Below are 23,759 nucleotides of genomic sequence, written 5' to 3'. Positions count from 1 at the left end.
ATCAATGATCTCGTTTTGAATATTGTGGGATGTCCACTTATACCCCAAATGCCCCAACCAATCTTTAAACTCAGGTATGTCATTCTATCGGAGTTCCAACAATTGAAAAAATTTGAGTTTGCATCTTCGTGTCCTCTAATTGCTAGTCCTTGCCACCATAGAAATTGCATGGTAGTAAAAATTGTCTCAAGAGCTTAACAGCCTTTCTGCATATTACTATCTAACTGTTCATTGAATTGGAAGGCCACACTTCTTTTTGCGTGAACATATTTTCATGAAGATGGAATTTTTCCAAAGCCTTTTCCCAGTTAGTAAACCCTACTGAAGTCAATGCATCTTCTTTTCTTTTTTGAAGAAAATTGTAATAGATTTTTAGCATCTGCCTCTTTGCAGGTTTTGCAGAAAACTTTTTTGGTAGATTCTTCACATTCTAGCCATGTATATTAACCAAGACTTCTGAAATGATCTTCCCTTACCAGATTGTCCAGGTTTCGGCTGTGAATGATTCTCGCCTGAAGACGATGAAGCAATTGAAGACACAATAATTGTTGGAGGTTGACTGGCAGTCTCATCAACTTCCAAGTGTATTTTTTTGGTAACAAATTTATCCATTGCAAACTTAATTCACAATACACTAAGACACTGAAGTAAACATATAAAATAGTCCACTAGACACCAGCAGCATAGGAGGAGAAGGAGCAATGGCTTATTTAAAAGTACTGTAGCTGTTTTTCTCCCAACATACATATATAAATTAACAGAAGTAATTGTCATTATTATCAGTTTGAGTAGATTAGCACTAGTCATGGTTTGTTGCTAGTGTACTTTACTGAAACGAGCAGCAGCTGTTGTTTCTGCCTTTTGATGCATGTGTAACTTGACTCATTCTACACCCCTCAATGATCCTCTTCATGATGAGAGTGATGAAACAAGATATATGAATGAATGAATGAATGAATAACATACACCTTTTCATCTCCCACTGAGCAATATACAGTTTCTGAATGGGTTTTGCATTTAGTGCCCATGTCTCACTGTTGTTAATCAAAGCACTTAACACACAATGACTGTAGATTTTCAACAACTGATTCACTGATTCAGAGTACAATCTGAGCAGCCATCTTTGATAATTTGCAGATTTATGGTCTGGTAAAGTCATATGAATGAATGAATGACTAACATACAACTTTTCATCTCCCACTGAGCAATACACAGTTTCTGAATGGGTTTTGCATTTAGTGCCCATGTCTCGCTGTTGTTAATCAAAGCAGTTAACATACCATGACTGTAGATTTTCAACAACTGATTCACTGATTCAAAATACAATTTGAACAGCCATCTTTGATAGTTTGCAGATTTACGGTCTGGTAAAGTCATAATAAGATCAAAACTATTTGCAAATGATTTACACAATATGACTGAGTGGTATAAGAATTGCAAAAAGTGGCACTTGGCTCTGATCAATAAAAAGTGTGAGATACTTGACTACAGTTAAAAAAAAACTGCCATTCAATTTTGGTTTCACATTGAATCTCACAAATTTAAAGGCTGTTAATTCAAATAAACATTTATGTATCACAATTATGAATAACTTAAATTGAAATCATCACATGAGAAATGATGTGGGGAAGGCAAACCGAAGACTATGTTTTATTGGCAGAGTACTTAAGAAGAGACTAACCTACTAAAGAAACTGTCTACACTATGCTAGCCCATCCTCTTGTGAAATACTGTTGTGTGGTATGGGATCCTTGCCAGATAGGACTGATGGAGAACATTGAAAAAGTTCAAAGAAATTATTGCTAGACTTTTTCACTGCAGTGGGATCTTTTCACAAAACTAAAATAACTAACTTTCTCTTTTGAATGCTAAGACATTTTGTTGATTCCCATCTACATGGGGAGAAATGATCATGACATAAGAGAAATCAGAGCTCACATGGAAGATTTCCTCACATGCTATTTGAGAGGGAAACAGTTGCAAATAGGCTGAAAGTGGTTCGACCATCGCCCTGCCAAATACTTAAGCCTGAATTGCATAGTAATCATGTGGATGTAGAAGCCATTTCAATCTCAAGTTTGTATCTTTCCCTGTACACCTGCATTCTTCAGATGCTGTAAATACAGAAGTCCATCTGATTCTGTGACTTCATACTTGATTTGTACAATTTTATTTTTCTTGTATTGATTATTCAACATCTTAGGCTTATTACAATGATTTCAGACCTAGTATCAAATTTACTCTGTTAAGTTCTTTTACCAGTATTGTTATTATTATATTAGCTTGTAAATACTGCCATGAGCTGACCTGCTTGTGCTGTGGTGTACTGGTCAGCGTTGCTAACTGACATGCTGCATGTAGTCAGTTCAAAGCTGACCACCAAAAAATATTTAATATTTATCATTCCTGGAATGTCCCTGAAATTTCTTATGTATGCAATGTTTGCGTGTTCTGGAATACTTGATTCTCATCATCCAGGAAGTACCACCATTCATCCAGGAAGCAGTTCTATTCTCGCTGTATGTCAGTGCCTGTAATTAAAGTGCTTTCAGTGCTAAGTGTTGTACTTCACAGAAAACCCCCAGCTTTCAGATTTGAAAATGATTGAGATCTAGATGTGACACAGTTTGATGGAGACACCAAGTACTGCAAAACATCTACATCACCACAGCTACAAGTAGGCAATGTAAAGGCCGTTGCCTGTTAGGACAGGTACCGGGGTACAAGCAATACATCATTCCAAATTCATGAGAGCACTGGACTCCAAGTCAACTGTAGATTAGACATCCATGAGTTGTTTCTAGAGACACTGACCAGGGCTTACCCAAATGGCTGAAGGGGTATAACTGATTCAGCAAATACAGCAGATGAGATGACATAATGTTCCTGGCAAATGTGTATATTTACTTGGACAGCACAAACCAGTGATGGTTCAAGAACAACAAAGAGCAGCTCAACAGCTGGGACAAATTCGAGACCTAAATGAAGGTAAAATTTGGTGTCAATCGACAGCAAATCTGCTTAGCAGAAGGCTAATTAAAGAACAGGGTCCAACACCATGGAGAAACAACACAGTCATATATATAGAATGTTTTACCCCTTTGCAACACTGTGAATCCAAATACGACAATACCTAACAAAATAACACATTTGATGAAAAGAGCTGCAGAAGACATATACCAAGCTCTTCTGGTAAAGGGCGTCACAATAACAGAAGAATTTATCAAGTGGTGCCAGTGCATCGAGGAAATTCAACAATAAAGAGTTGGACAAGCCTATGGCATTTATTGAAGCCTGTCAATGTTTGCATCTCTCACATGCCAAGTTATAAGAGAAGAGAGATAGCCAGAACTGTCAGACAATGTACACAAGAGAGAGCAGTCATGAATATCAGTCTCATATGTCATGAGGAAATTGAGAATGTTGAACAAGAGATGTATCAATCTTTAGCACCAATTGGAAAACTATGCATGGCAACCATTTATGGAGGTGAGGCCACCACAGATGAAAATCTTCCATGGATGATCATTAACAAAACGACAGGAAATCTCACTGATGTTATCATTAATGGCCAATCTGTCTGAGCACTAAATAACTCAGGAATTTATTTTTCTTTAATGTTGAATACTTACCATCGCCAGCTAAAGAAGGCTGTGTCCCCTGATACAAAAATGATTGATCTGAAGGTTGCAAATGGGAAATAGATCCTGCTGATAGAAATTTGTATTGCAAGAATAAACTATCAATGATAAAACACAGCACTTAAAATTTGTCATTTTAACTAAATGTAGTCAAAATGTTATTCACTAATGGGACTTCTTGCAGGCATCACAAGCAGTCATACAAGTATACTGTGGAAGATCAGAGCTCCAGATTCACAAAATTATCCTTACAAGCACACATAACGAAGACTGCTCTTGGAGGTTGTTTGTTGATGAAGACGTTGCTCTGCCACTGTCATCAATGAGGTGAGTTCTAGCCATCAATCAAGGTGCTCAGTTAAACTGTAAAGCTTTCACCATGTGCAAAAAGATACTTAGGCTCACAATGAAATCGACATTCCAGCACTGATCGTAAGCATTTTAGGTGGTCAATGAGAACTTCGGTGAATCCACTGTCATGAGCAGCCTCAGTTCATCCATAAAAGTATGTGCATAGAGGCAGACAAACCAGTCCAGGAAGAGCAGCTTAGTGTCATCAACAAAGAGTCGTGCTCTGATATCACTACAGACAATGTAGGGAAGGAAGCTATTATTGACCTCCCAACAGATCTGGCCTGACCAAGGAACAACATTGGTGAGTGTCAGCCATTCTGTGCCAATTTTTGGGTGCATTAAAATGTGGGCTGGGGAGAGGATAGACCATTTTGCCTATTATAAAACACCATATCAACACTGTAGATCACCCACCAATTAGCCAGGGCTGATATAGGATGTTGCTGCGTGAACAGTAGATAATCTTGGAGGAAGTGGGGAAGGTGATGCAAGACAACATCACTGAACCTCCACGAACAAAATAACAAACAACATCACACCGCATTGATGGTACCCTACACTGCTTGAAAGAAGCAAGATATTACTCAACTATGGACATGTAGACAGGCCACGCCAATCAAGGATGATGAGGACAACTGGGAAAAGACTGCCTTCATCACTCCTGACAACCTCAGGACTTCAGAATTATGCTAGTTGGACTGTGTACTACTCCAGGCATCTTTGGATGTATGATGGCCTACCTGCTTCAACAACTGCAACAGACAATGTGCCTTTGCTAACTGGATGCTATTTTTTCGAAGACATTTGAAGGTCGTCTAGACTACCAGACAAGTGTGTTGACATGTGTTCAGACTGCATGCCTCCACCTGAATCTGTAAACTTGCCTTTTCACTGCCATAGAAACAATCTTGGGGCAAGTAATGAATGGCAATTGAGTTCACCCTGACCTAAGAGAAAAAAAAGAGCAGTCACAGGTTTTCAGACTCCTGGCACATTAATTATGTGAGTAGTTTTCTCAGAATGGGCTTATACTACCAATGATTCATAATGACTTTAGTACCAAAGCATGTACCTTGCAAGAACTACTGCAGGAAGATGTCAAATTTTCCTGGAACGAGGTGCAAGAAAGATCTTTCCTTGTGATTAAGGAGATACTAACATATTCTCTAGTCCTAACAATGTACGATGGAAATGACAATACTGAACTTTACACTGTTGCTAGCAGTCATGAGATAGATGCAGTTCTAGTACAAATTTAGGAATGTGCTGAAAAGGTGATAGCTTATGCTTATAGAGTTCCTTGCAAAAGTTCTGGCTGTCAACAAGTTCTGGCCACATTTATTTCTCATATCATTCACTATTGTGATGGACCATCATTCTCTATGCTGGTTGACTAGTCTGATGGATGCATAGGTCAATTGGTGAGATGAGCACTGAGGCTTCTTCAGGAGTACAATGTTACAGTGGTGTATAAATGCACATACCAACACAAGGACACTGAATGCCTTTCAAGGAGTCATTTGGCACATCGTAGCAGTGTAAAGGAAACCTCAGTAATTGCTACACTGAATGACATTGCTGCTGAACAGGGCAAAGATCCAGCACTGTTGAAAACCTAAGAAGCCTTGAAGGAAGAGGAATTGACCAATGAAGAGTTCCACTAAACAAACATAATGTTGTATAGAGGAACGGTGATCAAATGAATTGGAAATGGTTGCTCGCCATCACAGCTTATCTACAGTCATCTATCCAGAAGTACTTCCACGAAACTCCAAGATCTGGACACCTGGGATTCATGAGGTTTCTAGACAGAAAAAAAGCGCAGTTATCTGGCCACATCTCTTTTGACCTGTTACACACTACATGAGCAACTGCAAGGAATACTGATGACAGAAACACGTGACGCAATGCCTTCTGGAGCATCTGGTAGCGATTCCACCTGTAACAGTGCCATTCAACTGGATTGGAATTGACCTCTTGGGGAGGCTCCTGAAGGCAACAAATAATCTGCAATAACAACATCACCCACTATTTTGTTACCAATGCTGTGCCATATGCTGGACCTCCTGAAATTGTAAAGTTGCTGTTACAAGATTTCATAATGATGCACTGTGCTTTCTGTCAGATGTGATTCCACACTGTGACATCACCCACAGGATGGGAATTGTCTGCCACCCACAGACAAATGGCCTCACAGAACACTTTCCCAATATGTTGTCAGATATGCTCTCGATGTATGTTGGTGTCTAACAGAGAGACTGGGATATAATGTTTGTCATGACATTCGCATACAATACAGCAAAGTGAGACAGTACAAGATATTGCTTTTCTTGGTCCAAAGAAGCTAGATACCCAGGAGAAAGACCAAGGGCACTATAATGCAAAGCACCAGCTGGTAAGATACAACCTAGGAAACTCAGTATGGAGTGCAGAAAATGGGACATGAAGGAAGTTAATAAAGTGCTACTTTCCGGAGTATCTTTTCATTCACTGCTTGCCAGATGTCACACATGAAGCCAATGATTATGACCCTTCATTAAAAAGACATAAGTGCAAAGACATCATCCACTGTCTCCATATGATGCCGTATTACAGTACTGAGGCAGAGAGTGATAGTGGAGCCTTTTTGCTCAAGGTAACTGAATACCCCCTCGATGATTTCTAACCTTTTATGCTTATCATAATGAACAAAATGTGACAACTTGTCCAGAATGCAAGGATTCACCACTGCTGTCATACAGAGGACCACTGACAAGGTCTAGGCACAGTGTGCTGTAGACAGTTCCAACGAGAACTTCTGAAACAGTGGGTCACTGTTTCTCCTGGAGAGGTAGCAAGCCACAAGCAGTGCTGTGTGCATTGTGGCATAGTGATCAGCACAGCTGGCTGGCGGACTGCAGGGAGTCAGTTCAAACCCAACCACCAGCAATTATTAGATATTTAGTATTTACTGTTTCTGGATGGTTCTCAAAATAGCTTGTGTTTGTAATACTTGTATATTCTGGAGTACCCTAAGTTTGTATAAATAGCAGCACTTTCCATCCATGAGTTTAGATCTGTTCTGGCTGTGTGCTGATGTTCGTAATAAACATGCTTTCACTGTATTCACTGCCAACCCTGCTCATGGACTTTGACTCTAGGGTGGTTACAATATATAATGATGGTGAATAAGAGCAATATGGTGCGATTGTTACATAAATAACTCAACAAATTTGCTAGTGATTCTAAATCCCTTTCTATAGCTCCTCACTATTACAATTTCCAGTAGGTCACACTAACAGGGGAAGAATGACAGCTAAAGACAAATAAAACTGATTTTTAAAATACAGATATGTGTCTGTTGCACCATATACCACATTCAACGCAAGATTTTGATGTCCATCCTTATGCCACACACTCCCAAACCCTTGTCACATGGGTCATATCTCTGCAGAAGACTCAGGTACAAGACCTGTCTGTTACACACACCCAGCACATCCTACTTCAGGCCTCTTATAGGCTTATCCTATCCCATGAGAGGCAGGACCAGCTGTGAAAGCAGCCATGCCATATACCAGCTCAGCTGCAATTTAAGCATTGTATTTTATGAACATCAACTGGCTGTCCACAAGAATGAATGGCCACTGCCAAACAAGTGTTCGACACTAAAGATTTGACCGCCAGAGGTGGAAAATGCTGCAAGCACAACATGCTCTATTCCTGCCCCAAGTAGTATCATAAAACGTAAAGTGTGGGACTTTTCTACTTCAGCTACACACCGTCAATAAAGGAAATTTTTTATTTGTGTTATTATTATTTTCTGTTTAGCATGAGAATTGATTTTTGGTATTATGCTTTACATTTCCTGTTCACTGTCACCAGAAAATCCAAACGATGTCCATACAGAGAAACCTGCATCCAACAGATAGAATAGGTCATTAGATGACCTTATGGTGAGTTCATGATATATGTTAACACATGGAGTACTTACACTCATGTTTCCCAACCATGTGGTGAGTTTACAATATGTATTAACACATAGAGCACTTCCAATCATATTTCCCAAAAAATGCATTGTTGCATTTCCGTAAGTGCTTCTATCATTCGTCATCAAAGTGGAAGTGTGGAGTTTCAGTGAAGCAACTAAAATGCAGTGGAATGAAACACAATGATCACTTGGCAAGGCAAATATAGGTACATCTTACTTCATTTTCAGAATATCTGCACTGCAGTAGTCCAACATCAAAAGAGATAGTGATCAGATCATGAAATGATACAGGTATTTGTCATGCATATGTGAACACAGCTATGTCACATGGTACAGAAAGTTGGTTGCAGATAAATGAGTTGAATATAGGTGAAAAAATATCAATCATGTAATGTGACCTGCAGTTTGCTAGTTTGCAAGTGTACAAAAACAACATGTGTGGCACAGAAATTGTCTGCCTAAAAAAAGTATACATCCAGGGGTTTGCAGTATTTGGTTGTTCTCGTGGAAATGTATTTTACATATAACATCTTTAAACAGAGCAGGAATTGAACAGCTTTCTCTCACTTGTATGTTCACCAGGAACCAAATTTAAAATTCTTGTCCTGTGCTTTTTTTTCACCTGTAACCGCTTCAACATGGATATTCTGTGGATATATTGCTGCTACTTTCTTTACAACTAGCAGACCAAGCACCCCTTGTGTTTTCTGCAAACAAAAGTAAAATTTGTTCGCCACTCTAACATCCATGGAGACAGCCACATTTATTGCATTCTTTGTGAGTGTGTGCGTGTGTGTGAGAGAGAGAGTGAGAGTGAGAGAGAGAGAGAGAGAGAGAGAGAGAGAGAGAGAGAGAGAGAGAGAGAGAGAGAATCACATGTGCATTTTCACATCTATTGTAAATGTGTGTGATCCCATGAACAGACTGTATCACACCAGCTGTTGATTTTACATGTGTGTGACAGTGTTTAACAATAAAAAAACTGGCTCTGGTCAATATTCTAAACACATTCATTACTTATATTGTTGTCTTTAATGGCATTCTCACCTGTCATGAATGTTTCTATTGTTTGCATAATGATAAAGTATTCTTCAATTTCTCTGAAAACCATGGCCACAATGATACAGCACGACCAAATTTTACATGCTTCTTTGCAGGCACTGGCAAATTTGGAAAATTACAAAGAAGCTTTAAAATTGTCCAGAGCAACTGCTCTAGCAGCTTCCAGAGCTCATGCTAGAATCTGCCAGTAACTGACTACTGCTCCATTGCCTACAACTCTATGGAACTGCACTCTTAAAGAATTTTTAAAATCTTCAATTTGGATGTTTTGTCACCCTTGAAGCTGCCTGTCTCTTGTCTTCTGCATGCCACATAATCTAAAATTACCTCACAGTCAGATTTGGAATAAACTGAGCTATAACTTCATTAGTTTCTTATACTAATTACTACTGTGATCACAATATTCTTCATAAATATTGTCCAATCTATTGTCATCAGTACTCTGTCACACACTCGACTGTGATATTTTTTAGGGTGATTTAAAGTTCCAATTCCAGTCCATGCTGCCAGAGATGTCAGTCATGCATGTGTAAGGTTTGCTTGCTTGCGTGAATGAATGTGCATATGTTTACTTTTCTGAAGAAGGCTTTGGCCAAAAGCTAAAGCTAAAGCTTTTCATTGTGCCTGTCTGCAACTCAGTGTATCACCTTTATGTTGAGTAGCAATCTGCCTTTTCTTTATATTGTTGATTTACAGTTCCTTCAGTTGCTGGACATGACATTCTACAATTGTATGAACTCTCATATCAATGTGCTGTTTGTCCTCTGGCATCTTACTCACAAGTACCATTCTTCTCCAATATGTCAATATATATTTCTGTTAACTCACAACAGTATTTTTGCTTCAGTACATCATGTGCATGTATTTAAAAAAGCTCATTGTCAACTCTGATTACACCATAACGATCCAATGAGTAAATTTAATGTGTCTTTTTGCACAGCAGCATAACAATGTTGAAAGGATTGATTGTATTCTATAATCAAACCCTGAAATGAGATCCATTCTGTCTGACATTTTGCTCACCACACGTAGAACAGCTTTTCATCACCCTCCAATCTGCGGAATATCCCTGTCAGACTCTATGCTCCTATGCTCCTACTGCACCCACCTCCCTACCCTATAGATCCTACCCCTGTGACCATCCCCACTGCAAGACTTGCCCTATGCACCCTCCTTCCACCACCAATTCCAGCCCTGTAACTGGCAAAACATATATGAGTACTATCAAATGGAGAGCCACCTGTGAAATGACATGTCATATACCAGCTGTTATGTAATCACTGTTCGGTCTTTTACATCGACGTGACTACCATCCAATTATCAGTCAGGATGAATGGAGATAGGCAGAAGGTTTATACCTGCAATATCTGATATCCTGTTGCAGAGCGTGCTCTACAACATGACAGTCATGACTTTAGTTCTTCGCCCAGACACCAGTTTCCCAGAACTCCACAGGTGCGAACTAGCGCTACAACATGTCCTTGGTTCTCACCACCCACCTGGCCTTAATTTAGGCTATTTCCTTTCTTCACAGTAACTACTCCTTTCTTCACCCCATTTTAGTTTTCTACATCTTTCATGTTATTCTGTCTCTCATCTTTAAGCTCTCAGGTTTTAAAATCTCATCCAGTGCAGTCTCCCAGAAACAGTCTTTCCTTCTCATCCTGTCCAGTAAGTCTCTCCTGACCTGGGATTCTGGGTGACTTTTCTGAATTGTACCCCTTTCCCTAAAGCTCTCCAGTCTTTTTCTTCACCCCTCTTCCTTCCCCTTCAACTCAAGAAGAAAATTTGTAGAAAGTAAACCTTTTTTTGTGTGTATTCTCCTGCCACTGCTTGGTGAGTACATTTTTTATCTATCCATTTACATTATATTGTGACTAATTGATTATTTTTTGTTGTAACAATATTAAAAGCACAGACTGCTACTCACCACCCCCTCCACAGTGGTATTCCAAAGCCCCATGAACCTCGTCCATCCCCACTCCATCCCTGTTCTCAACCTCTTACCTCATGGTTCATAATCCCACAGCAAACTTAGATGCCAAATCTGTCCAATAACCCCTCAACACCACCTACTACAGTCTTGTCATGTGCGCTCCTACCCCATCAAAAGTAGGGCTATCTGTGGAAGCAGCTGTCTGACATACAAAGTGAGCTGCAAACACTGAGCTGCTTTCTACGTGGGCCTGACAACTAACATGCTATCTGACTGCATGAATGGCCATTGCCAAACTGTGGACAAGAGGCAGTTGGATCACAGGGTTGCTGAACACATTGCCTAACACAATGTGTTTCACATCAATAACTGCTTCACAGCCAGTGCCATCTGAATTCTTTCTGACACCAGCTTTTCTGAACGGAACATGTGGGAACCCTCCCTACAAGATATCCTTCATTCCTGTAACCCCCTGGCCTCAACCTTTACTAGTCCCTGCCCTCCACCTACCTATCCGCATCCTCATCCCCATCCGTACCCCTACCCCGATGTCTATGTCTATCTCTATCTCTATCCCCCTCCCACTCCCACCCCAGCACTACACTTGACTTCTATCACACCAATGCACCCTTCTCTATTTCTCTTCCCATCCTTCTCCCTCCAGCACAGCCTCCTGCCTCTGCAGCTAGCAGCCTATCCTGTCCACACCATGTCCCTGCACATCCACAAAGGCAGCATAGCATCTTTTCAAACCCTTACCCCATCATCCCTGTCTCATCCTTACCTCCACTGCCCACCGCAGCAGACTGCTGTTTGCATTAGACGCAGTTGCAGTCTGCACTTTGGTCCCAGCACCCAGCAACAGTGGCCACATATGTCCAAGTTATGCTCATGTGAATGTCTGTGAGTGTTTTCCATTTTGGAAGAAGAACTTTTCTATCTGAAAACTTACATGTTTGGCAGTCTTTTACATTGTGCCTGTGTCCAAATCATTACCTCCTCTATGTGGTGGGTAGCAATCTATCAATTTCATATTCTTGTTATTCCACTTGATTCTAGCCATCAAGTTGCAGTACCTCCCTAGTAAGATGAAATGTGCACAGACTATATGACACATGGTAGCACTTCAATGTGAAAGCTGTGCTTCATCTTTCTATTTGTGAAGAACAGACAATGACTGCAGAGTACGCTTTAGAAAAACAAAGCCCTTTTATATGATTACAGGGTGCACCTAAACTGCCTTTACAGAAATTAAGGACCTGTAGTGGGGGCCAAGATGGTTAAGTTCAGCATAGGAGCTGATGTCCAGAACTTACTGTTTACCCGTTACACGCAAAATACCACAACACACATTCAGATCTCCTGCAATTTTGGTGCCAGTGACTAGGGTATTACACACGTCATTACCACTCACCTGATGTCCCATGCCAACTGCAAGTCTGTTTACATGCCATTCAGCTGAGTTTGTGATCTACTCAGAGAGGTTTGTGCCTGCCATTCTCCTTGTGGTCTTTGTTTGTACTGTACTAACGTACAGTACTAATCATTCAGTACAGCATAGAATGCAAGCTGTATGTGTGATACTGTCACCTGTCAATACCAAAGGGTAGCACTAGAGGTTCCACTGTTGTCTGACAGTGGCAGTGAGCGTTGCTGCCTACCTGCTGCCCGTACTAGCGCCAAGCCCTCTGATCGAGGTGCGCCAGGTCACAAGGACAAGAGACTGCCCAATTACAGCTCTAGTCAGGTCTTACCGAGTTGCTGACCAGATGATGAATAGCTCCAGTTAGTAGTGGACGAGGGTCAACACAGTGGAGTCACAACTTTCTCTACGATAGTAGTACATCCATTCTGTTCTCAGGACTTCTGTTTCTTTCTGTATTCCTGGCTATGCCAAGGACTTGCACATGGACTTTGCCTAGGAACCTTTTGCAAAAAACAGTTGAGTATATTACACTATTTCTCTCAGTTACTGAGTTCTCTCATTATTTGATTTCTGCCTCAGAACCCATGCACTGTCCCAACAGAATATTGAAGTTTTGGTGACAAGTTTTACTTAGTCACTTCAGTATGTACATTTCATTTTTAGTGTGCTGCTGTTGACCATGGTGAACTACACTTCTGAGAAATACAAGCTCGGTGCAATGTGGGCTATTCATCAGTTGTATGCGGAGTGTTTTCCACACTGCCAGAAACCTTCCCACTTCCTCTTTGCTATGGTATGCAATTAAGGATTGAAAAATGAGTGCATTGTCCACTGGTAGTGTTCCACAGAGGCGCTGCACACCAGAGTTTGAAGAGACTGTGCTCTGTGCAGTGGAAGAGGACACGATGATGAGCGCCAGACATACTGAATGTGGATCACCAAGCTCTCTGGCATGTTCTGCATGAGCAGCAGCTACACCTGTACCATCACCCAAAGATATAGGCAATGCAGCCACTGGATTTTGTATACGAGCCCACTTCTGCAGGTGGTTCTTCCACTGTTGTGAGAGCAAGCCCAACTTTCCACAAAGGATTCTTTTCACTAATGAAGCCAGGTTCACCAGGAATGGTGCTCTCACTTTCGACATCAGTCATGCCTGGGCTGATGAAAGCCTGCATGCTGCATGCCCCCATGGGTTTTAGGAGTGATACAGTCTAACATTTGGGCAGAGTTTCTGAATGAACATGTGATAAGGCCATCCCTTCTTCCACCATGTCCCAAAGGTGGCGCATACTTACAGTTCCTCAATGGCATTCGGTGTGATTCTGGCACAGTGATGCAGCACTTCATTCTTTACATGCAGCCTGAGTTCACGTGGACCAACAAGTTGGGAAACAGTTGATAAGTTACAGTCTCCTAACTTGAACCTGCTAGACCAGTGGGGTCACATGAAATCCTTAATTTAAAAAACCCCTGTGGCATTACTGATGCAGGTTATGGCTGCTGCAAATGTTGCAGGACCAGGGATTGATGATCCTGTGTACCAGAACACAGGACTGAGGCACCGTATCTGTGTCGATATCTGTGATCGTCACATTGTGCTCTACTTATAAGTGGTCCCAAACAACGTGCAGCAGGAATCAGAGAGCAATGTGTGTTGTATTTTGCATGTAGTGGGAAAACAGTATGTTAGCAGTCATGAGTTCCTATCCTAAACTTAACCATCTTGGTCCCCACTACAAATTCTCAATGTCTGTAAAGAGTTACACCATGTATACCCAGGGTAACTTAACCAATTTCCAACCAAAAACATTGATTGGAAAAGAATCAAGTACACAGTACTTGGCTTCCAAACTGGAAAGAATGAGGACGCTTGCGTGAATACAGCAAACATATATGTAGCACAGTTTACTGCAGTCTAAAAAAATATCGTTATTATTGAGTAGTAGATTATTCCTATTATGGCACATATTGTAGATGATAAAAAAGAGAAGCGAAATTATTAAAATATTGCCTCCCCCCCCCCCGACACTCAAAGTGCCTCACATATACTTTGATGTGAAATTTATAATAAAATATATCAATCAAAGGTAAAAATACTGGAGTATTAATGTGTTACTAAAACTGATATAAATTTATGTTATTGTCTACTCTGCCTTATAACTGGTAATAACAAATCCTATAAATTATGAACCATGCTTTTACATGATACAAGATCAAATCTTATTATAGCATCTACATTTTCATAGGAAGTTTAAAGCCAGAGTTGTTTTTATGATATTATTAGCCAGGATCTGTGGTAGGGACTGGTCAAGCTGCAGTCTCTATGCCTTAAATTCAGTATGTCCATACATTCATCTGGAATACGGCAGACTAGTAGGTATGCTCCACAGAGGCACTTAGGATTTTCCTAATTCTGTAGAATATATTCACGCATAAGTTTGATGTATCTTAGCAGAGGAGCTATAGTGTGACAGTCTCTTTCTTATAGAGGTGTAATGTGACATTCTCTGACTTTTAGAAGTGTCTTTTATCGTGTGAAGTTTGTTGGGGTATGTGTGGCATTTCCGCATGTTTCCAACAGTTTAGAACATGACATCTTAGGTTAGTCCTCAAGCCATCTTCATGGAGTTAAAATATCCATGATTCTAACTTGGAAGACTCTTTGTTTGTTCTGTTAGTGTGATCATTTCCTGGATTGCTGACATTATTTAGCATCCACAGAAATATAATATAGCCCTTGTGCAGTGGAAATCATGCAAAATTTTGGATCGACAATGAAACAGAATAGACTGCTAATCATCACATTCACTCATCCACAATTAGCACACCTAACAGCACTGTCATCTCTGGGCTCAGAAGTTCAAATGCGTCTCTTATCAACAGATTTTTTTTGTATGTTCAAGAGCTCTAAACATAACTATTGATTCTGCTGCATAAATACAGCATTTGTTTGAAAATTTGTTTCTGTCCATCAACTTAGTTCACTTTTAAATGTACTTTAAATGTGCCTATATGCTAGTTGGTGCCTTGTCTATGTAGTGAGTAGCAGTCATTCTATTTCACTGTCGTTATTCCTTCCTGTAATTTTCACTGTTAGAAGTTTGTGTATAGTAGATGCTAGTGGGTGGCTGGGAGACAGATTTTGTGTATTTGAGAGCTCTAAGAACAGGTAATAAATGCCGCATTTGATTGGAAGGATGCTGTTAAATTTTTCTTTATGTACTGGGTGAATGCAGTTTAGTTTTGTAGAACTGAGCAACCCATTTGGTTGTAGATTCTAAGATCCGTATTGTCCTTGGTACCATACTTTCAGTCTATTTTTATGTCAGGATAAGGTACAAAGCACTGAAAAACACTACTTGGATAAATGTGTGGGTCCCTTTGGGGTAAGTGTGTAGTTCCATGTAGATAAAGAAATCTCTTGTTGAATAGCATCAGACTGTCTTGAAAGTCTCTTCGGGTTTGTCGTCGGATCCTAAAATCAACTCAATTCAAAATTTCGGCGATCCAACTGTTGCCATCTTCAGGAGAATGCTGCTTCTGCTGATGAGACCCACTGAGAATTGACGCCAGGCTGCAAATCAACATCCTATATAGGCCTCCGTACCACACACAGCACATGCACTGCCCATCACGGTTGTTGCCTGCAAAGACTGGGCAGGTGGTGCTGCCCTTAATGGAACACCAGTGGCAACAATATATTGCACTTAGGGAAGATTTTCAAACACTCGGACTGTCAGCACCGAAGAACATTCCGTTTTGGTGCAGAATGATACAGGGTTCCCCATCCTGCTAGGAGGAAACCCATTGTCGCTATTAATTAAATTATCTGCCACCCTAATTTCAATTGCCTCTTTATAGACATTGTTCCAAAAACCGGAAGTATTGGCAACTATCACAGTTTCGTCAAATTTCATACCATGTCCCTAATTTAAGCAGTGTTCTGCTACTGCTAATTTTTCTGGTTATTGTAGACTCGTATGACAGTGATGTTCCACACAGATGTCACGAACTGTGCGAATCGAACAGCTGATGTAAGTCTTCCCACACTGACACGGTATTTTCCATACACTGGGCTTCTTAAGAACCAAGTCATCTTTCACAGAGCTGAGTAGTGCCCTAACCTTGGAAGATGGGTGGAACACACTCTTAATGTTAAATTCCCTAAAAATTCTTCCAGTTTTAAATGATATGTCCCCATATAAGGAATAAAGGCCACTGATCTATGTTTCTCTTCGTGCACCTTCGGTGACACCACTGCATTGGGGTGGTGGATGACTACTCTTAGGATGCAGATACCGAACTGTGTGCATCAGCTTTTGGTTAACACTATGTCCCAAAGTACTATCTGGTCTTTTGTAAACCATAACATCCAAAAATGGAAGCATCCCATCACCTTCAACTTTCATGGTAAATTTAATGCACAGATGAAGACAGTTGAAGCGATCCACAAATCTATTAAGAGCATCACGTCCACGTGGCCAGACAAAGAAGGTATCATCCACATATCTCCAGAAGCACATTGGTTGCAAAGCCAAAGTCCTCAGTGCCATATCCTCGAAGTCATCCATAAATAATTGGCAACTACAGGTGATAAAGAACTATCCATAGCCACTCCATCATTCTGTTAAAAAATGTTGCTGTTAAATAAAAAATACATGGATGTCAGCACATTAATAGAGACAATGGGTTTCCTCTTAGTAGGACATGGAATCCTGTACTATCCTGCATCAAAACAGAACGTTCTTTGGTGCAGCCAGTCCGAGTGTTCAAAAATCGTCCATGAGTGTGCTATATTGTTGCTGCCTGTATTCTACTAAGGGCGCTGCCACCTGTCTAGTCTTGGAGGGCAGCAACTGTGATGGGCAGTGCATGCACCGTGTGCGGTACAGAGGCCTATATAGGACATTGATTTGCAGCCTGGCGTCAGTTCTCAGCGGGTCTCATCAGCAGAAGCAGATTTCTCCTGAAGATGGCAAACAGTTGGATCACCGAAATATCGAATTGAGTTGAGTTTAGGATACGGCAGCAGACCCGAAAATATTTTCAAGACTTATTATGCTGAGAAAGCCTACAAAGTCAACATCACACTGTACTGATGCTGTTCCTCCTGTTCTCAGGCTATTATTGAAGAAGCGGATGTTAGAATTCTGAAGTAGCATAGGGTTACAGTGGTGCTTTGGAATATGATTTGTGTTAACTAAAAAAGCAATTAAAAGTTGTTGGCTACATTTTTTTAAGGTTGGAATACCTGCTTGCACCATGAAGCTTCAACCGGGTTTATACAGAAAGCTCGCACCACAAGCAATACTTCGCTTTTATTTATGGAGTTCAACAAGCCCAAAGTGGATTGCACTGCTGCCCCGTAGGTGATGCGTCCATAGTACAATCAAGTTACACGTAATCAGCGTTTGGTAAAACTTCATTACGACTACATTGTCTGTTCCCTAGGTGGTGTCTCCAAGAAAAGCGGATCTACCAAGCAGAAAGTCATGCCGGTATGACAATGGTAGTTCAGCAGCTTCGGCATACAGACTCTCAATTGGGCTAGCGTAAAAGGTGCCAGTGGACAAAAGGATGCACGAACGAACCAGCCATGTCTAGTTTCGAACATACAAGGGACTGACAAAATCGAAGGAGGGTAGTCTGATCCACTCCCCAGGAAGTACTGCTGATTGTTTTGTTTTGTTTTGTTTTAGGGGGCAAAAACAACTAGGGTCATACATGCTCACGTCAGAACTGTAGAACACGGAGACAGAGAGAGGAGTTAAAGCTACATGTTTATCCCAACTGATGGGAGTTAAGATAGCTACAAACAGGGATATGGGAAAAGATCTATAAAAGAGGCCATAGAGAAATGGAGGTCCTGATTAAGTGTTCTTCATTATATTTCAATGATGGATAAAACGGAAAATGAGGTTGACAGTGCATGCATCGTTCATTAACACGGCCGATAACTCAGATGCCAACGAATCACGATGACTAAATAGGTAGTGCCCGAAAGGCAACCTAGCTAAAATGATCTCCTCACAGTGAGAGGGCTGAGAGGAGGTCGTCCAAGCCACTGGGAGAGGCTTAATAACCCGGAGCTTGATCCCACGAAGGGAGGACCACTGGTGATTCCAAAGTGACACCACCTGCTGACAGGCAACAACACAGAGATCACTGGAGGGAATGGAAGAACTAGCAGGCTGAGGTACAAGGACTGCAGCCATGGCAACAGGCTCAGTGGCCTCATTTCCTATCAAACCGATTTGACCAGAAACCCACATAAACATCACAAATGCTCCATCGAGAGTCTCTCCTGGACCACTGCACTGAGGGGTGGAAGGTGTACAGCACACAGAGACTTTGAAAGGCACTGAGAGAGTCTGAGCAAATGACACAATTGAAAAGCCTATGTCATCGTATGTATACTGCATTGCCTGATACAGGGCAAACAGCTCTGCTGTAACTACTGAGCAGTATTCCGGAAGCTGATACTGAAAAATGTCAGTGCCAATGACAAAGGCATAACCAACACCGTGGTCAGTCCGAGAGCCATCAGTGTACACAAAGGTACTGTCGTAAAGTTCCATGCAAACATCATGAAACAGAGGACTATAGAGGAAGGCTGGAATAGTGTACTTAGGAAGTGAATGAAGGCCCAGGTGAACATGGGCTGCCACACGAAGCCAAGGTGGTGAAGGGTCCACATCCTTCGGGAAAGTAGGCACGTAGCATGAAGATAAGCTGTTGCAGCAAGAGCTGAAAGCGAAATCCAAGAGGTAACACAAAAGATGGATGCGCCTCATACTGACGATCAAAGGAGTCATCAAAGAAGGAGGCATAGGAGGGGTGGCCATGCATGGCAGACAAACGGCATACATATCTGCTGAGGAGAAAGTCACAGCAGTAAGACAGGGGTAGTTTGCCAGCTTCTGCATACAGACACTCGACCAGGATAGCGTAAAAGGTGTCAGTGGCCAAATAGGTGTCATGATGGTGGATAGTATTGAGAAGGCATAAGAGGAATGGACGTGCAGGTGCATAAACGAAATACCCATAGTCCAGTGGGGTGGTTCAATCTGCTCTCCAGGAAGTACCGCTGAGGATGCTTAGGACATTGAGGGACTGCATACAGAGTTTCCTATTGAGCATGAGCCGCAGAAATTTCATAGTTTCAACAAACAAAACAGCAACAGGCCCAAGATGTAAAGACGGTGGAAGAAACCAAGTTCACAGTCGGAAATTCATACAAATGGTTTTTCAGTGGAAAAACGAAAGCCATTGCCAATGTTCCATGAGTAAAGATGATCGAGACATCACTGAAGATGTCGCTCAATGAGACAAGTCTGTGAAACGCTGCAGTACACGGCAAAACTGTCAATGAAATCGGAGCCAGACAGGTCATTATATTGTTCATGATGATAGCAAGGAGGATGATGATGCTCAGGATGGAACCCTGAGGCATACCATATCCCTGGATAACGGTGTCCGACTGGCAGAACGCACACATACCTTGAAAAGTTGATCTTTTGGAAATTCCTGAAGGAAGCCCCATGTGTGGAGAGTACAGAGGATACCTGTCCTCCAGCCAGTGTCATAGACTTTCGCCAAATTGTAAAACACATCCACAGCCTGGGATTTCCACAGAAAACCATTCATGACATGGGAGGACAAAGTGATGAGATGGTCAACTGCAGAACAGCCCTCTCGAAACCCACGCAGTGCACTGGTTAGTAAATAGTGAGACTCGAGCCACAATACCAGCCGGGCATGACTCATACGTTCCATCACTATGCAAATATAGCTGGTGAGTGAAATAGGACAGTACCTAGAAGGAAGGTGTTTGTCCTTACCAGGCTTAAGTATGGGTATGAGAGTGGTTTTACACATGCCCTCTGCCCAGTTGTGGTTGTATGTATGAAGGAGAAAATGCTTGCCTGCAAGAGAAAGGTGCTGCAACATCTGAAAGTGAACATTGTCTGGCCCTGGGGCGGAGGATCAGAACGAAGTGAGATCATGATACAGCTCCCTCATACTAAAGGCGTCATTGTAGCACTCCCTATTCTGAGGAGAGAAGGGTGTTGCCCAAGCCTCTTCCAATCATTTCTGATGGAGGAAGAAAGGATGATAGTGGGAGGAGCTTGAAATCTCTTCAAAATGGCAGCTCAAGGTGTTGGAGATAGCAAAGGGTTCACTGTGACATTATCTGTCACCATCAGGACAGAAATTGGGCTATTGACCTTGGTCCCAGAGAGTTGTCCAAGGTTGGCCCACATGACGGAAGACGGAGGTGAACTGTTAAAAGAACTAGTAAATGAAATCCAGCTATCAACTGTCTCCTTATTCCTTAGTAACGGGTATGAGTTGCTGCCCCATTTTCATAAAATATATGAATGAGCAAAGGGAGCTTCATCTGTTGCGCCAAGTATGGACAAGTGCAGAAGGTGGGCAAGTTGTTCTTTGGCAGCTCCAACACTGGACAGGTAATGGAGCCCCTCAGTGGATAGGAGGCAGGCCGGAAAAGAAGACCAGTACACACTCAGTACATCTGCCAGGAGGTCTCGACCAAATTGTGGAGGAGATTCTGCTGATGGCTACTGAACACACACAATCAGCAGCAAATTGTAGCCCATGTCAACATGAATGATGCACGGTGCTTGCTGCTTGGGTTCTGAAGCCAACATAGGTTCCTTTAAGCAGTTAGTTGGATTGCCGAGGGCTGATAGTATTGCATGTGGGGTACAAGCATTGTTCAATATTTGCAGCATCTTATCCACAGTCAATCATCATCATCATCTGCTTTGGAGGCAAGAGTAAGGTATAAACCAGAGACTCAGATGGTTCTTCAATGGATCTTACTCGACCTCCACTATCAGGTGGAGAATTGTAGTCACCTCAATAGGTCAGGTGTGCACTAAACACAGGAAGTAGTTACTCAGGTAACAGAGTACATGTGGCACAAACATCAGTGTCTTTTAGATTTGAGGAACCCATCCCTGCGGAAACTAAAGATACATCAGCCACTTTTCTCTCTCAGAACTTTTGTCCTTGCAGAATTGAAAGAGAAAATGTCAACAAGATACTAGTAAACTGTAGGAGTTGTAAGATCCATAATTACTAGTATTAGGAAAAGAAAGTTGGCTGAAACTGGAAGTGAATAGCAGTGGAACCAAAAATTGAAACTGGAATGTATATCATAAGGATAGGTTACACAACAATGGTGGCAGTGTATATATCACTGAAAAGAATTTAATATCTTGCGATGTTATTTTGGATTCCAAATGTGGGTGAAATTAATTACCGAAAGTAAGGGTCTATGTCAGATTCCACAAGGGACTATGATAGACAATAATGACTAACTTTCATGAGTATGAATAAAATCCAGAAAACATGATGCTATTAAATGCAATGAAATTATATACAAACTGCAGAAACATAAAATGAAAGACAAACCCATATCTGCACTAGACTTTTCATGTCTGACATATGACAACATCTTTAGGGTTATAAATCATATTTAATAACAATTAACACAGTACAGTGTTCAATATTTCTAAACAACAACAACAACAACAGATTGGGTCACAATGAATATAATACATATTATTTAATATTATTATTATTATTATTATTATTATTATTATTATTATTATTATTATTATTATTATCACATTGCTTTAATGATACATTGGAATATAAACTGGAAAAATACATCAGAATTATTGTACTTACTGGGTCTGTAAACATTGCTCTCAGATGAGAAGCAAAGGCCAAGAATGCAAAAGTCTGAAATATAATCATATTGACTGTGCTGTACAGAGGGTATGGACTTGGAACCATAATGACCATCACAACAACAAACTCGGCATAAAGTATCAGTAGCCATGTCAGAATTGCACAAATGATACCACAAATATCCTGAAAAACGAGTAAGAAAAATGGTCTTGTATTACACAGTAATCACCACTTAGCACAAGTGTGTAAAACATTTGAGATAATGCTCTTTAGCAGTGCAAACACCATGCAGAAGAAAAATTTATTCTATGCCAGAATGTTACAAGTGTTTGGACACATAAGTGTAGCCTAAGATATGAGAAAGAGGTCACATTCACTTAAAAACTATAACAACTGATGATAGATTCTATACGTGCATATCAGAACTGGTACATTCACAGTTTTTTTGAACACAGAGGTTATTACAGCGTTTTTGGCTGAATAAAGTTCTCTCTTTGTCTGTTTCACCTATTCTACAAGATATTCTTCTCCTCAGTTACAAATGTAATTCTCACCCAGTTGGGGGTTGCCTATATTAGAAATCATGGCACTGCCATTACGTCAGTTTTATTTCAGTTTCCTTTCTTCCAGGAGCAGTTCCACAAGTATGACTCTGATAATTGTGGCGCTATGGTTGCTTCCTATTCTTGACTCAACTTCTCTTATTGAAGTATGCAGGAGTGTAAGAGAGGCAAATAGCATTAAGAGTAATGATACATTGGTGACAGGTGCGTATAGCGTCGCAAAACTTTGTAACAAGCATTTTATAGCTGTCACTAAAAAGATGAAAGTTGTCAGGTTCTGTAGATACTACATAGGCTACCTCAGACCAGACATTTCAAGTAACTTCCATAATATGAATTTAATACTCACTACCCCAGCAAAAGTAATGTCCATCATAAAATCAAAAACATCTGGTGGGTATGATGAAATATCAACAAAGTTAATTAAAGAATGTGCTTCTGAGTTAAATAACAATTAAGCTAGCTGTGTTTATCAGTGGAATATTTCCTGAATGGTTGAAATATGCTGAAGTTAAGCCACTGTTTGAGAAGGGAAATCAAAAAATAGTGTCAAATTTCCATCCAATTTCACTTTTGCCAGCATTCTCAAAAATTTTAGAAAAGGTAATGGACAATCAGTATTATAACCATCTTAACACAAATAACATACTATCAAAGTTACAGTTCAGATTTCTAAAGTGTTCTGATACTGAGAAGGCTACCTACACTTACAGTGAAAATGTACTTAATTCATTAGACAAAAAATTGCAAGCAAGTGGTATATTTTGTGATCTGTTAAAGGCATTTGACTGTGTAAATCACAATATCCTTTTAAGTAAATTAGAACATTATGATGTAACAGTAAATGCTGCAAATTGTTCAAATCTTATATCTTTGGCAGGAAACAAAGGGAGTTCTTTTGAAAGAGACATGTATTAAGCTATCAGGCATCATCCAGCTGGGATCTAATTACATGTGGGGTCCCACAAGGTTACATCATAGGGCCCTTACTTTTTCTTGCGTATATCTATGACCTTTATCAGTAACATTACCAGACGCCAAGTTTGTTTTGTTTGCCTATGATACAAACATTGCAATAAATAGC

The 23,759-nt window shown here is 40.7% G+C and overlaps 1 protein-coding gene across 3 annotated transcripts in view; it reads right to left on the bottom strand.

The window, feature by feature from the left end:
• The window catches only part of LOC126266653 (palmitoyltransferase ZDHHC3-like), a 107,358-nt gene that overhangs the window by 38,156 nt on the left and 45,443 nt on the right, over positions 1–23,759 (bottom strand). For all 3 annotated transcript variants that reach the window (XM_049971050.1, XM_049971049.1, XM_049971051.1), the window contains exon 3: positions 22,110–22,295. In XM_049971050.1, the coding sequence (XP_049827007.1) occupies positions 22,110–22,295 (186 nt within the window). The remainder of the gene's footprint in view (positions 1–22,109; positions 22,296–23,759) is intronic.

This window comes from Schistocerca gregaria, chromosome 4 (genome assembly GCF_023897955.1).
Source record: "Schistocerca gregaria isolate iqSchGreg1 chromosome 4, iqSchGreg1.2, whole genome shotgun sequence".
Taxonomy (NCBI): Eukaryota; Metazoa; Arthropoda; class Insecta; order Orthoptera; family Acrididae; genus Schistocerca; species Schistocerca gregaria.
Note: the sequence above shows the minus strand (reverse complement) of the source record. Positions and strands in the feature narration are given on the sequence as shown.